The sequence below is a fragment of the Aphelocoma coerulescens genome, chromosome 1 (genome assembly GCF_041296385.1).
Source record: "Aphelocoma coerulescens isolate FSJ_1873_10779 chromosome 1, UR_Acoe_1.0, whole genome shotgun sequence".
NCBI lineage: Eukaryota > Metazoa > Chordata > Aves > Passeriformes > Corvidae > Aphelocoma > Aphelocoma coerulescens.
This window is the reverse complement of record NC_091013.1, coordinates 91,848,128-91,863,244: the sequence shown is the minus strand read 5'-3', so window position 1 is coordinate 91,863,244 and position 15,117 is coordinate 91,848,128. Positions and strand designations below refer to the sequence as shown.

The 15,117-nt window shown below is 48.8% G+C and overlaps 1 protein-coding gene across 1 annotated transcript in view; it reads left to right on the top strand.

Annotated features, from left to right (window-relative positions):
- LOC138111448 (alpha-2-macroglobulin-like protein 1) overlaps nucleotides 1-15,117 on the top strand; it is a 29,201-nt gene that overhangs the window by 11,105 nt on the left and 2,979 nt on the right. Inside the window, exons 8-30 of the mRNA XM_069017274.1 lie at nucleotides 124-208; nucleotides 1,023-1,137; nucleotides 1,483-1,597; nucleotides 2,005-2,114; nucleotides 2,640-2,807; nucleotides 3,110-3,340; nucleotides 3,742-3,805; nucleotides 4,546-4,691; nucleotides 5,649-5,798; nucleotides 6,178-6,294; nucleotides 6,834-6,981; nucleotides 7,413-7,524; nucleotides 8,754-8,979; nucleotides 9,483-9,609; nucleotides 9,898-10,019; nucleotides 10,490-10,544; nucleotides 11,225-11,308; nucleotides 11,709-11,885; nucleotides 11,996-12,077; nucleotides 12,444-12,600; nucleotides 12,799-12,873; nucleotides 14,034-14,196; nucleotides 14,836-15,053. Of these exons, the coding sequence (XP_068873375.1) occupies nucleotides 124-208; nucleotides 1,023-1,137; nucleotides 1,483-1,597; nucleotides 2,005-2,114; nucleotides 2,640-2,807; nucleotides 3,110-3,340; nucleotides 3,742-3,805; nucleotides 4,546-4,691; nucleotides 5,649-5,798; nucleotides 6,178-6,294; nucleotides 6,834-6,981; nucleotides 7,413-7,524; nucleotides 8,754-8,979; nucleotides 9,483-9,609; nucleotides 9,898-10,019; nucleotides 10,490-10,544; nucleotides 11,225-11,308; nucleotides 11,709-11,885; nucleotides 11,996-12,077; nucleotides 12,444-12,600; nucleotides 12,799-12,873; nucleotides 14,034-14,196; nucleotides 14,836-15,053 (3,047 nt within the window). The remainder of the gene's footprint in view (nucleotides 1-123; nucleotides 209-1,022; nucleotides 1,138-1,482; nucleotides 1,598-2,004; nucleotides 2,115-2,639; nucleotides 2,808-3,109; nucleotides 3,341-3,741; nucleotides 3,806-4,545; nucleotides 4,692-5,648; nucleotides 5,799-6,177; nucleotides 6,295-6,833; nucleotides 6,982-7,412; nucleotides 7,525-8,753; nucleotides 8,980-9,482; nucleotides 9,610-9,897; nucleotides 10,020-10,489; nucleotides 10,545-11,224; nucleotides 11,309-11,708; nucleotides 11,886-11,995; nucleotides 12,078-12,443; nucleotides 12,601-12,798; nucleotides 12,874-14,033; nucleotides 14,197-14,835; nucleotides 15,054-15,117) is intronic.

Below are 15,117 nucleotides of genomic sequence, written 5' to 3'. Positions count from 1 at the left end.
TTCTCACCACCTTCCTTCTCTATTTTCTGTGCCTTATTCCACCATAGTCTTCCTTCATGTTAATTCTCTGTGAAGGCTGTCCCTGGCCTGTGTTTCCTACAGTTCTCTGTTTTTCTCTTCCAGTGCTGCCAAAATTTGAAGTGATCTTTGAGGCACCAAATCAGATTTATGCACTAGATTCAACCTTCCCGCTCCGGGTATGTGGCAGGTGAGGACTCTGACTGGAGGGACGGCCATGTGTTAATTTCTGGCCTGAAGTGCACAAGCTGGCTGGGTAACCATGAGAAGCTAAGGGCAAGTTTGCTACACTTCAGTTACAGGAAGGCAGAATCTTCCATGGCAGCTGTCTGCACCCTGGGGCAACAAAAAACATTCCTATAACTATCATTCTGATACTCTACTCTTTTCTAAAAACACTCCACAAACCTCCACACACAAAACCTGGGGGAACAGCCTACCCTTTGACAAGCACCCATTTGTGGGACAGGACATGGCAGATAATTAGTGTCCATCTCCCTGAAGAACAAGCTCATGGGAAATGAAGGGAAGCTTTTCCTGATTATGCTCAAATGGAAACTAGAGGGAGGCAAAAAGGAATTGCCTCAGGTGTAGTCCAAGGACAACACTAGAGGCAGCCCCATGTAAAGGTGATTTCTTAATAAAAGGTACTTTCTTAATCACCCATGTTTCTGCTAATAAGGTGATGAATGCCTCCAGCACATCCTGGGTGTATTGCAGGTGATGCTGATGTATAGTGCAGTCAGAACCTACAACACTCTAGTTACCTCAAATAATTTAGTTTGGTGCTAATTATATCAGATCTCCCATCATCTCCCATCACTGCAGAGCCCTGGCTTGACCCTGCTTACGGGGTCAGGACTCCTGGGCCTGCTGTACGGCTGCCACTCTTGTGCTATACTGTGAATATCTGGCAGTGAGTGGTCTCTGGGGCTGTGCAAAACAATCCATGAGTTCTCCCACTGTGTGTGACTGTCTCTGCCTTTCCCTGCTCCCCCAAACAGATACACCCGTGGGAAAAGCGTCCAGGGGATAGTTCATGTGAGCCTTTGTCAGAAGATAGCCCCGTTCCTGCCCAGTGCTTCCAAACCCGATCTCTGTCACAAATTCAGCAACCAGGTGAGGTGCTTAGGAAGAGCTGAACCGTATTCAGAGATATTTGGGCTCAGCCCCAGGGTAAGACAAGGCTGCTGGGTGCTTTAGCTGAAGTAATAGCAATGTTAACCCATTGATTTGGCTGCTTGGCCACTGCTACTGGTGCTGCCTGATACTGGTGCACAGCAGCTGTGCCTGATGATTGTGACTGGGCCTCTCATCCTGTGCCTGCTCCACATCCAGGGCTGCGATGCCAAAAGGCAAAGCTCCCTGAGAGCAGGGGTTTTGCACCACTGTTCCTGTGCTACTTCTGTAACTTCTAACCCAAGTGCCTCACTCAGACCTTGTTTCTTCCCTCTGTACTTTCAGACAGATGAGGCAGGCTGCTTCTTCACAAATGTGAGCCTGTCCTCCTTCAGCCGAGACTTTCGGTACTATCGGGACAGCATAGTTGCAGAGGCCTCGCTGGTGGAGGATGCCACAGGTGACTCTGGAATTTCTGGTGCCTGAAAAGAGGCATGTGAAGATGTGCTAATCTTACCAAAAGCACTGGAGACTTTCAGGCTAGCAAGGGACCTGAGCCTTCTGAGCCCATTGGGGCCTGCTATCTAACCTCACAGATAGAGACAGAGCCAGAAGTTCCTGATGGCATGACACACTCGCTCAGAGTGCCTGCGGTGTCAGATGATGAAGCTCTCTAAAAGCCAGAAGTTAAGTGGGAGGAAAACCAGATACCCAGAGTCTTGGGCAGGTCACCATTGTGATGTGAAATGTGTGTGCAGCTGAACATGTCCATCAGTATTACCAGGGGGTCACTGCAGGGAAATTGCTGAGGACTGCTTGGTTTTCTTGCTCCCTCTCTCATGTTTCTGTCTCGCTGCTTTCATTCAGAGATACAGGTCAATGCTTCCCACAAATTACTCATCTCCAGGATTGGCGGGATGGCCTTGTTTGATGATGTGAATTCTTACTACCACCCTGGACAGATGTACAGAGGAAAGGTAATTCCCAGTTTCAGTCCTTTGAAGGGAAGAGCGTAAGCAATACTTTCACAGTGATTGCTACCTACTGTCGTTTCTGACCTCATCTCTAGCCAGGGGCTTGGGAGGGTACAAATGACTCCCAGACACAAAACTCTTGAATTGCACGATGTGAGATTAACACCCAAGACTGCCATTTACCAAATAGCCCATGAGGGGGAGCAGCTATAGACATTAATATGTGGGGTGCAAACCCAAACATTCGGAATTTCAGCAGCCAGGACGCCTCCTGCTGTGGAGTGGACCACATGACCCACTGTGACCCCTTCCAACCTTACCCATTCTGTGGTTCTGTGATTCTGTGAATGAACATGGTAGTGCAAGTGGTAATATGGCAGGACCAGTAGCAGTGCTGATAAAATTGTTAGTGACTGAAAGAGTGATCTTGCTGTCCTTGGAAACACTGCTCCTGACTTGGGGAAGCCATAAATTCTGTCTGCTGATTGGATTCTTCTGTACCTCTCTTGCTCCTCATGATGTTCTCAGATAAAAGTAATTGATTACCAAGGCAAGGCAATGAAGAACAAAGAAGTCCTCCTCTTAGTAAACTGTGGTGAGCAGCAATTTAGGCAGAAGTACATCACTGGGGACTCTGGGACAGCTTCATTTAGCCTGGACACATCTGCCTGGAACAGAACCTTGGCCTCCCTGGAGGTAAGTGAGGAAGGGTGTGTCTTGTGGCAAGGGTACGTGTGCGTGTCAGAGCCATTTACTGCCCCACAGACATCTTCCTTGTTCCTTCCTGAGGGACAGTAACTCAAACCTAAACCACCTCAGCATGTCCTGGATCTTGGCTCCCTCTGAGAGCTCATTCTCCAGGTCCCAGTTGCTTTCCTCATGAGCTCTCCACACAGAGACCTGTCCTTTGGTGTTGTTCACATCATCGTACCAAGGTGATTTGCAGCTGACTTGCTTAACTAGAGAAATTAACTGGTTTGGTTTTTTTGTCTCACCAGGCAAGTGTCCTACATCAAGATTCGGATAGAGAGCCTGGGACAGTTGATTTAAGTTACCAGAGAGACTCTTATTTCATACGTCCGTTCTACAGCACCAGCAGGAGCTTCCTCTCTATCGCCCGTGTGCCGGAAACGATGCCCTGTGGCAAAAAGCAGTCTGTCCAGGTGGACTTCAGAATTTATGAGGAAGACCTGGAACATGGGCCCAAGCGTGTCATCTTCTCCTACTTCGTGAGTTTCTGGGGAAGTGCTAGTGGGTGACAGCTGAAGGCCTAAATCAGCATCTCTTAGAGGTTCAAGCCTGATATTTAATAGATTTGGCTCAGGCCAGGATGGGGAGTTCATCCAGTCACCATGGGGCTGGATTCCAATTTCAATTCTGGGACTGCAGTAATAGCAAGGAAGACAGAACCTTTCTTTTAGGCTCTGCACAAGTGCAGGGCAGGTATTGGCCTTACCTGTCCTCCCCCACATCACTTCATCCCTGTGCTCTCCTTACTAGCTGACAGCAAATAAAGCCAATATCCCTCGCCCCACCCCCATTTAATCTCCCCATTTAAGTTCAGGGTTACTTTGATCATCATAGTGATCTCAAAGGCTATGTGACTATCCCTTTCTGTGTTCTTCCCTAGGTCACAGGGAAAAGAGGGATAGTCCACGCAGGTCAGCAGACTGTTTGGGCTGGGCCACCACAGAGTAAGTGCACTCCCCAGTGCCATGTCTAGCAAGCACTCAGTGGTCTGTGGCATCCACTCTTATTTGGATAAGTGGCATAAGCCTACCTGCAACATAGGGGTGGCTCACCACTTGTGTGCTGCCTCAGAGCACTGTGCCTTTCCAGATTTCATGTTCCCTTTGCCCTCCTGCTCTGTACCAAGAGAAAAATATTCAGCATAGACTCATCCTCTGTTGTCTTCAAAGTCTCTTTTTGCTTCTGCTCCTGCAAGCAGCATGAAACTGTAGCCTTACCTTCCATGCAGCTGTGTATACAAATAATCTGGGTCATTAGGATGCCATAGCTTATAATTTTGATGTCTGATCACCCACTGTTGCCTAATCCTCCAGCTCTTGTTTTTTAAAACCTGAATTATAAATGTTTTGGCACAAGGTCACCTCTTTGCTGGTGATGGGATGGAAGATGTTGGGTGAGAGGAGGCTTTGAAAGATATCTGACATTCTCACTCTTTGTGGAGCCAAGTTTGAGCTCCAAAGTACTGTTTTGTGTCCTCAAGGCAATAAACAGAAAATTCTTTTGCTGGTCTTGGATCCAGAGATATATTGATTATTTCAGTAGTCTCCAGAAATCTCTTTGGTCTTGAAAGACTTCAGTAAAGGAGGAAAGGATTTAAACAGGCACATGCAGAATGGCAAAGCTGATCAGACTCTATTTTCACTACCAAATCTACTTCCTCTTATTCCCTCTCTTCTCCATCTAGTGCTGGAGGGCTTCTTCTCCATCCCTCTTACGTTCAGCTTGACCTATGCCCCAGCTCCAAGACTTGTTGTTTATGTTATCTTCCGCAACGGAAAAATCATTGCTGATTCTGCCATCTTCAGCGTCTCGGGGTGTTTCAGAAACAAGGTAGGGTTTGTGTCTGAGGCTGTGCCTGAATGTGTCTGCTGCAACACAAGGAGAACTGTGTAGCTGTGTGCAGCTGATCCTGTGTGGGATGCTGTCACATGAGCTGCAGTTTGTGATTGGTGAGCTGTGCAGGGCTGTTTGGAGCAAGTGTGTGCTCAGCATTGTGGGGGCTGCTGCAATGTTTGGGAAAGGCAGAGAATTGCTGTCTGTCTCCATAGGCAACTGCAGCCCGGTAGGATCAGAGATAATCCAGCCCAGCACAGGTCATTTGTGTGGTTCCCAGGAGAGCTCAGGGCTGCAGTTGTGCTGCAGCAGACACTTAGAATTGTTAGTATGTGGTGTTGGGATGACATCTGGAAGTGGATGATGTAAGAAGTGGATTTTACCTGCCATCCAGAAAGGGCTGAGTGCATCTGGTCATTGTGGCATCCCTGGGAATCTGCTTTCTTGGCTGTGTCATGCACTCCAAAGTTGAACTTCAGAGAGGGCATTACCCCTGTTCCACAGCTCCACAGCTGTTTGTCTGCCACAGATAGTCAGATTCAAGCAAGAACAGGAAGAGTTTCAGGAAATTGGGTCCAATCCCACAAAGAGCCCGGAGATTAGAACTAGGCTTGTTTTTGATCTGGGGCTCTGGAAGAAGGGGCTCCATAAGACAGCTGTGTGAGATGTGTGACCATGGCTGGCTGGTTTGCTGGTAAAGAAGAGAGAACAGCGCTCTGACATGAGAATGTCTCCATGTGCACACTGATGGCTCCCCCTCTGCCATTTTTCCTGCTAGAACCTCAGTGTGTTTTTAAAATACCTTCTCGGGGTCCTTGGGAGGTTCCTTGGGTCTCTGTCCAAGGCAGGTCTTTGGAAACTCTCTTCATGTAGGTCCCTTCCCTGCTCGGGAAGTGGTAGGGGGGCCACCCTCAGAAATGTCACTCAGGCATTGCCTGCATTTTTCCCATGCAGGTGGAGCTTGGCTTCTCAATGCCGGAGACTCTTCCTGGCTCACAGGTTGGCCTCCGCCTGCAGGCAGCTCCTGGGTCCACGTGTGCTGTCTGGGCTGCGGATCCAAGCGCCTTTTGGATGAAGCCAGGAAGAGAACTGAGCAGCCACTCGGTGAGTGAGCCTGCTCTGAATTCTTCCCTCCACTACTGAAAAAGAGGCAGGAAGGAGGCCACTGCACCTGTGCAGAGCTTATCTCCAGGAAACTCAAAGCACGGCTGGCCCGGAGGGATCAGCAGCGCTCCCAGTGTGGATGGGCAGGGATTAGGGACTGAGGAAGAGGTTGAGCATCACTCAGTGGTAAAACAGCTTCTGTGCTGGCAGTATCAGAGGAGGGCCTGGGAAGAATGACAGCGATCCTGGGCTTTCTGGCACATGTTCATACACAGTAGCCAGAGGCAACTCAAACAGCCCTTGGATGTGTGAGAGGAAGGGAATGCCAGGTTTAATTTGCACTGATTTTTTTCTTTTTTTCTTTTTCTTGCTTTCCCAGATCTATGGGCTGTTCTCATCTGCTTATAACTCCAGGTATCCTCACCAAGTGTCTGAAGATGATCGTTCATGCGGGTTCCCAAATTCTGATGAGCCTGATGTGTTTACGGCATTCCAGGTAAAAATGGTTGATTGGGTGGGCTGAGATAATTCATGAAGGAAGTGTGGCCCCTGACTTTACCAATATCCAAGGGATGCCACTGCAGACAGGATAGTGAACAGGTGCAGTTTAGGCTCTTGTAACTCACTTGTTATTTGAATAAGTGATTTGAAAATGTATAGAGAAAAATCTTTGTGTGGTTGCCACACTTGGGTTGTGTGACTCAGGATGCCAAGGATTATTCATTACTTTAATTGGATTTCACACAATTTGTTTAATCTTCATAGCATGAGCAATTGCACCCTGCAGGCTGAGAAGGCATAGTACCCAAATGACCATGTGTTTGAAAAGGACTATATTTGGCTGACTCGGACCAGATGAGTTACCTTAGAAGAACTTGTTTGCCCATTGCTGGGGATCTGAATTATTCCCTCTTAAAATGAAGCAAGAGAATACAGAGGACAGCCAAGCCCCCACTATGTGAGGGGACAGGAAGGCACAAGGGCAGAGGGCAGAGAGGAGAGGACAATCTTCTGGTGATTAATTTTTTCCTACAGGAAATGGGGTTGAAAATTATGTCCAACACCAATATCAAGAAACCCAGAGTGTGTCCAACCACTGCACTGACAACTATGCTGCGGGAAACAGGAACGTTTATTTCCAGGCCCATGTTGATGTTTGCCCAGCCCCATAAAGTGTATAACAGTAAGCATTTGCCAGCTGTTTCTTCTTACATGGGAGGCTTAGTCTTTCATGTGAAAGCAGTCCTGGGTTTGAGCCAAGAGGCAGTGCTTGCTGTAAGTGCAAATGGAGGAGAAAGAGGGTTTCCTGTCCCTAAACCTGTTGGACTGATGTGAGGGCTGTTAGTGGGATGTCTAGATCCCAGGTTTTATCTCTGAAGTGAGGGAAAGGTTGCCTGTCCCATGGTGCCTCCACGTGCAAGTAAAGCCCAAAGCACCTCTGACATTTGAAATGAGGCAAGAGATTTTAAAATTTGGGACAGCACCCTTTGTTCTGTTGCCATGCTTCCCAAGAGCTGACTCAATTTGCTGCAGCCTGAGCTGTGCTGGAGCTCCTCTGCTCTTAACCAGGACCCGAGGACCCTGTGGTGACTAGCTCTTTGCTGTTTCCAACAGAGCACCTGACATCAACCTTTCAGCCCACTATGTTTCCACCTTTTTCTTCAGCTGAAGAGAAAGTACACAAGCATTTCCCCCAAACTTGGCTATGGGATTTGTATTCTGTGGGGTGAGTAAACTGAGCAGTGAGGCTTTAGTCTGGGTCATTTTGTGTGGCTGGGAGTGGCAGCAGAGGCAACTGAGTTTAGATCATAGACATCTGTGCAAGAAACTTAAGGACATATGGGCTCACACCTGTCAGGCTGTTCATTACTGGAGCTGATGTATGCATTAAAGGCATTTGCTTCTACTAGAAATGTTGGCTGTCCATGAGAGGTGTCTGGCATAGAAAGATAGGAGAGCTCGTGAGGTGCAGCAGAACAGCTTAGTTTACTGCCTACACTCTGCTTTTGGTAGCCCTGTGGGCTTGCATTTCCCCAAATGTGCTCACAGATGTATCATGGTATCCAGGGGAAGCTGATGTCCATAGAAGTCCTTCATAGGACTGAATATTGTGTCCTGTGAGAAAGGCTCAGTGTGTACACAGGGTCTGCTGAGAGAGCTTTTGGAGATTTTTCATCTGAGACTTCAAGATTTTCTTGTCTGTTCTCTGAAGATTGAAATGCTCAGGCCAGATCCTCCCACATCTGCCCTCTCCCACCTCCACTGTCCTCACAAATACATCCACCTCTTCATCCCCAGCAGCAGCTATTTCCTCTGTGACTTGTTCACCAGGCTGATCTGAGCCACCAAAAGGTTTCTGTGTTGTGTATATTGCCTTCCTGTACATGCATGACAAAATAAGCCAAATAATACCAGTATCTTTAGCTATGGCTGCTTTTTATGTCGGGTGTGGTGGCAGCTGCAGAACAGTCTGCTCCACTCGAAAGTTGTGACGTGCACAGGACAAGTCTCTGCCCTGCCCTCATGTTGGGCTTTAAGCTGTCAGTGTCTCATAGGACAGTGAATGGCTGGATCAGCCTCATCTGTTAAGCCCTACTGCTGCTAGTCCTGTTGCTCTTCTGGTTTCTGGTTCTCCACCTCTAGGCCAAGAGGAATAAAACTGCTGACATCTGTAAGCCATTTTTAGACTTGCAAAGGGCAAGTGCTGTCTGTGATTGATGGCATCTTGCAGCCGTGTGACCTATTGACCCAAGTGTTCTGTTGATATGAGCACCTGAGGCAGGGGTCCCCGCCCCACAATGACTTACTGGCAACCCTAAAGGGCTGTAAGTTCAGTAGGGGTTAGACTGAGGCGAGGGGATGGGGTGCTCTGCAGAGAAGGACACAGAGCAGGTCACCCGGTGTGGTACAGCATCATTCAGTTAAATGCTTCTGTCGCCGTCTACTTCTCTGCAGTCCCAGTGGGAACAAGAGTGTCACTGTCACTGTGCCTGACACCATCACAGAATGGAAAGCAGGAATGTTCTGCACAGGACATAATGGCTTTGGATTTGCTCCAGCCTCCCGGCTGATTGTTTCCAAGCCCTTTCTTGTGGAGCTCCCACTGCCATCTTCTGTGGTCCAGGGTGAGACCTTCAACTTGAAGGCCACAGTCTTCAACAACCTGCAGCAATGCATGAAGGTAGGTGAGCCCTGATAGCCTCTGCAAGAAGAGTGGGACATGGCTGACACCTGTGGCCTGTGATCATAGAATTACAGGGGAAAGGGGCCTTAAAGATCATCCAGTTCCAAATTCCCTTTCAGAAGTCATGGCAATCCAGTGACATTCCCACTGACTGGAAAAGGGAAAGCATAACCCCCATTTTTAAAAAGGGAAATAAGGAAGCACCCTTGGCAGGCTGGAGATCTGGGCCTGTGCAAACCCCAGGAAGTTCAGCAAGGCCAAGTGCAAGGTCCTGCACCCGGGTTGGGGCAATCCCAAGCACAAACACAGACACACTTGTTGCCCTTGATAACCCTGGCCAGGTTGCCAGGGTTTTAGCTTTGCCAGCCTGATCCCTGTCTGCTCAAACAATCTGTGTGTATTCCCTTCAGGCTGTGCCCCTGCTTCCACCCTCAGTAGGCTTCCTTTTTGTGTTGCTGATGTTTATTTATTACCACCTGCCATCCCTGCTGCCCCTTCAGATCCAAGTGACCCTGGAGGAGTTTGCACACTTCCAGCTGAAGCCATGCAAAGGCTGCGTCTACAGCAGCTGCTTGTGTGCTGGGGAAGCCAAGACCTTCCAGTGGAATATCACAGCTGAGCAACTGGGTGAGAAGCACAGGGAGGTGGGGTGGTGGAACTGGGAAGAGGTGGGACCAAGGTGGGGATGTTTTGTAAGGGCTGACATAGAGTGAGGAGCTGTTTGCTCTGTTACCCAGAGAGTACCTCTTTGCACTTTTCCTGTGGTCATGGTTACTCACAAGCCTGTGCTAGGAGGCACAGGAACATATAAGTCTGTGATCCAATTTTTTCTTGTCAGCAGGTGATGTCTGTTGTATTAATGGCAAGTGTTTCCTCAGAGGGTGTCTTATGCACCTAAATGTGTGTTATTTTCAGGGCTCATGAACATCAGCCTCAGCACAGAGGCTGTGGCCACCAAAGAGCTCTGTGGTGAAGAGATACCATTCATCCCGAAACAAGGACAGAAAGACACAATCACAAAACTCATTCAAGTCCGGGTCAGTCAAGCTGTTCTGTTACTTAAGCCTCAAAGTAGGCTTTGTGCAAAGCCCAAATTTTGTGCATGTTAATTTTGGGAGTTACCCCTTGCTATTCAAAATGTGTAATTATCATCTCAGGGCCTGAGCTGGGCCAGACCGTGAGAGCTGATGGACATAAGAGGTAGAGGGGTGTCCTCCACTTCATACCACAGAAAACTTTAAACTCTTTTATGTCCTTGCCTCCTGAGTTCTCTGATGAATCTTACAGCACCATTTTCACAGGGATTCAGAAGTTAGGATATTCTGAAAATGCATGCTGGTTTCTGATCCGAAGTGAAAATGATTTGCATTTTTGTGTGATAATGATGACACTCCAGTTGACTGTCCACCCCGAACCAGGATTCTGAACATACCTTCTTCTAATCCACTTGTAATCCCGTTTCTCTCCTGGGTGCTCATTAAAATGCTACTTTTATGTGCTCCAACAGCCAGAGGGAGTGTTGGTAGAAAAGGCTCACAGCTCCATCCTGTGTCCTGAAAAAGGTAGATGGATTGTTTTCTTCTTTCACCCTGTTCATCCCCCTCTTCCTGCCTAACCACCTTCTGGGTATTTCCACTTGCTGAACTATTTTCTCTGTCCACATGATGAAGCTACAGAAGCATACTCCAATTGTGGTACCAGCTAGGGCTTTTCCCTAGGCAAAGATGGGGGGAGGTCTGGTCTTTTACCATCAACATCCCTGGCACTAATGTGACAGCTTGAGGCCTTTTTCACCTGTGGAAATAAAACCACACTACTGAACATGGTGAGGCTGAAGGACATGGCTTGGGATTGCTGTTCCTGTCTTGAATTTCATGGTGTATGATGGGGCCATCAGCTGTTTTTGAGAGCATGAGGTGCATTGAGAACACAAGCCTGCAACTGAAATCTAAAATGAGATGGAGTAACTTCTGTAGAGAAGAACAGGTGGCTTTGATCCCTGAGGGTTTCCAGAAGAAAATCCTCTTTATAAAGAAGGGTGTTAGCACAGTCACCGTGAGGTGGATGGAGGAAACTAAGGGTGGAATGGGACATGGATTTTGAAGTGATTTACAGCCTCTGTGACAGGAAAATGGGAAGTTATCACAGAACAGCCTTGAACAGTTTCTGGGGATTTTGAAGGCTATTTTAATCAGAATCTCTTTCTTTTTGTCCTCTCCACATCTTATCCAACTGGTGTCAGGGAATCCAGCACAGGAGTCTGTGTCCCTGGTGCTGCCTGTAAATGTGGTAGAAGGTTCAGTCAGAGCCACCGTCTCGGTCACCGGTAAGGAATGAAGCTATGGTAGTACCTTTGCAAATCCCATATCTCTGAGTTTAGCCCTAGGAAAGCCCAAACCCAAACTCCCCCACACCCCTTCTGAGATTTCCAAGGCTCCACTGCCATGCTCTTCCCACGTGTGTGGCTGTGTTTCCTGATTACTGACAACCTAAAACACTCAGCAAGGGAGAGAGTGTTGTGTTAATGAGCTTCCCTGCCAGGATGGGAATGGGTACAGTTCATATGAGAGGCACAGTGGAACTGGTAAGGTGGCTGGACAGAGGTGTCCCCACACTGCTGTGCTGGGGCCTGCCTAGCTTGGTGCACTGCTGGGAACTGGTCACAGGTAGGAGGAGGTGAATCCTACTGCCCAGGAGGTGGTCAGGGTGCTTATGTTTTGTCTCAGGGGACCTCATGGGGACGGCACTGCAGAACCTGGGCCACCTGGTGCAGATGCCCCACGGCTGTGGGGAGCAGAACATGGTGCTGTTTGCCCCTGTTGTCTATGTGCTGCAGTACCTGGAGAAGACGAGGCAGCTGAGCCCCGAGATCAAGGACAGGGCTACAGGATTCCTGCGCAGTGGTGAGTACCACAGACCCACCTTGCCCCTCTGCACTCAACCACCCCATTCCTTCACAGTGATTTCATTGCAAATACCACTGTGAGCTCTCATGTCCTATCCCGCTTCCCAGGGTACCAGATACAGCTGCAGTATCAGCACCCTGATGGCTCCTATAGTGAATTTGGTGTCAAGGATGAGTATGGCAATACTTGGTAAGCTGTGGGCTCTCTCCCTGCTGTCTACCTGCTCTCTGACAGCCAGGAGGTGGGCAGCTTTCTGCTTCCAGCATTAAACCCTTGCTGTCCTATTGGATCCAAAGTGTTCCAGAAGCTTTGTGGACTAGGGCATCCCATGGGTAGGCAGCTGTCCTTGGGATGAACTGACCTTGGACCAGCACATTAGAAACAGCACAATAGGTAAAGAGAGACCCACCAGGTTCAAACTCCCACTTTTTTCTTTTTCTTCAACTTCTGCTTAGATTCTTTCTTTCCACTTGTTCTTCCTGCTCTTTCATGCACTCCATCTCTCTCTGATTCTCTCTTCCTTCTTTCATGCCTTTTTTTTCTGTTCTCAATCAGGCTGACTGCATTTGTGGTTAAATGCTTTGTCCAAGCTAAGCCATACATTTATCTGGACAACCGGATTATCCAAGCTGCTCTCACCTGGCTGGAATTCCACCAGCTTCCCAGTGGTTGCTTCAAAAATGTGGGCCAACTTTTCCACACATTCATGAAGGTAGGAGCCAGTGCACCTTGGAGGACAACACCAAGCAGTTCTTTCCAAATGTGGTGGTAATTGTTCAAATTCACTTTCCTGTGTTGTTGTGCTTTCTTGTGAGGGAGCAAGCCTGGGACAGGTGAGATCTCTCCTAAAAAGTGTCAGTATTTGCCTATTTAACTTTCCCAGCTTTTTGGATGTCTATGCTTTTTTTAGGGAGGTATAGATGGGGAAGTCCCCTTGGCTGCCTACATCACTGCTGCATACTTGGAAGCAGGAGAAACACCAGAGGTAAATACTGGGGTTCTTTGCCATGCTCTTGCCTTAAGATCTGAATCCTAAAGAGCTTAGTGGTTACACTGGGGGAGGCAACAGAGCACCTTGGAGGGACTTGTGGGCCAAGTAATAGAGTGGGTGAGGAAGATTTTACAACTTCTCAGGAAGAACACTCCCTTGAGGAGGACATTGCTGCCGGGGATAAGGTGAGGTTAAACTGCTGGGGACCACTGGACTTCACGGCTCAATACTGTGTTGGCCATTTCCCAGGAATTAGCTGTCCATTCCTGCTGCCCCCACCTCCCATCCCCTTGCCGGTCCTGCACAGCTGAAGGCTGATTGTGAGGTGGGTGGAGCTGCTCCCCAGTAAATTGTCAAGTAAATAGACATAATGTAACTCCTAAGAGGGTTTAGCTTCACAAAAAAAGCAGAAGTCTGGGAAAGCAGTGCTGTAGGGCAGCTGGATCTGCACGCTGAGGTAATAACAAGAGGGAGCTCTTACAAGTGCTAAGGATTGTAGCTAGTTACTAGGCTGTGGTACTGGCAAGTAAAACACCAATTAACTTGATGGAGAAACACAGTTGTAGACACTGAGAAGTGAAGTTCTCTGGAAATCAGAAAAGTGAAAAAGCAATGCTTTTCAGTGGAACTGAAAGCAGTGCGCTTAGGCAAAAAAAGGAAGACAGATGGAAATTAGCCTTCTTTCTGGCAATAGCTGTCCTTCAGGTCACCTTTTTTTCAGCATAAGTGCAATTATTCACCATGAAGGTGACTTAAACACAGTCACCCTGCTCAGCAGGCTGTGTGTACACACTTGCAGTTGTGTGGTTTCGCTGTTGTTGTGTTTGGACTGGGAAAGTAAGACGTGGCGATGCTATTCCAGCAGCAAAGGTGTTCATTTCAGTGAGAGAGCACTGAAATGCTCTCTCTTTGCTGAAGCCCAAACCCAGCTCAGGGGGGAGGTCCATCAAGCACCTTGCACCAAGGGCTGGAGACACTGCTGCTGGTGCTGCATGGACGCAGAGAGTGCAGCTCTGTGCACAGAGTCCCCTCAGTGAATGAGCGGGGTGCTCTCCGTGCTGGCATGTGCCAGTGCACGCTTCTCTTTGTGTCACAGCCTCTGCCTGCCTCGCAGGGGTTGTGTGTGACCAGCAGCATGTGCCTCTCTCCTGCAGAGCCCGGTGGTGCGCAGGGCTCTGGGCTGCCTCGCTCCTGCCCTCCCCAAGGCTGCCAGCACTTACACCCAGGCCCTGCTGGCCTACACCTTCGCCCTGGCTAAGGACTCTCAGCGCGCCCAAGAGCTCCTTGATGTGCTTGAGCGAAAGGCGATCAGAGCAGGTACGGGGACCTCAGTGCCAGGGGGACGTCAGAGAAGGGACTGGTGACCTTTCTGAGCGCTTTGTTGCCAGCAGCTTGGGAGGAGCACAGCCTTACCCTCTAGGCCTTTCACCAAAGAGGGTTTTTAGACATCCAGTGTATGAGCTCATGGTGTGTGCTGGCAGCACTGTTGGGGTGGGTGCTGATTTCCTTCAAATCTCTTGCCCTTTTCCAGTACCTGAAGTGGAGGTTGGGGTTTGGGAGACCTGGGCTTTCTTGTGCAGGACTATAAAATGCCAGAGAGGAAAGCAAGCTGCCCCATGTCTCTGACCCTCAGGGCTGGCCAGTGGACAGCTAGCTAGTGTCAGGTAGTTAAGAGGACCTGGCAAACAGGACAATGCAGAATTTGGACAACTGGGAGGTAATGCATATGCAGATTATTGGCATATTAGTTTTTGTATGTCACCTTGGTGTGGAATATGGAGTGCTGGGTATTGCAAAATACATCGGTTTTCAGCTGACCCAGTGATGTGATGACCCAGCCAAAAGGTGTTTACCCAGTGGTCTCTACAGATACAAGCCACTGTGTCTAGGAGGCTAGGCCACAGGATTTCTTTCCTGATATCCCTCAAGATTCCCTCTACTACCTTCCTTTCCCAGATGGGCAGATCCACTGGAGTCAGACCTCATCCAAGCCCAGAACCAGCACCAGCCCTTGGTCACAGCCAGTGTCTGTGGATGTGGAGCTGACAGCCTACATCCTCCTGGCCCTGCTCTCCAAGCCAAATGTCACAGAGTCTGACCTCACCACGGCCTCTGGCATCGTGGCCTGGCTCACCAGGCAGCAGAACGCCTATGGAGGCTTTGCCTCAACACAGGTAACTCATGGCCAGGGAAGGGGATGTTTCTTGAGGAAGAACCTCTGCGAGATATGCACACAAT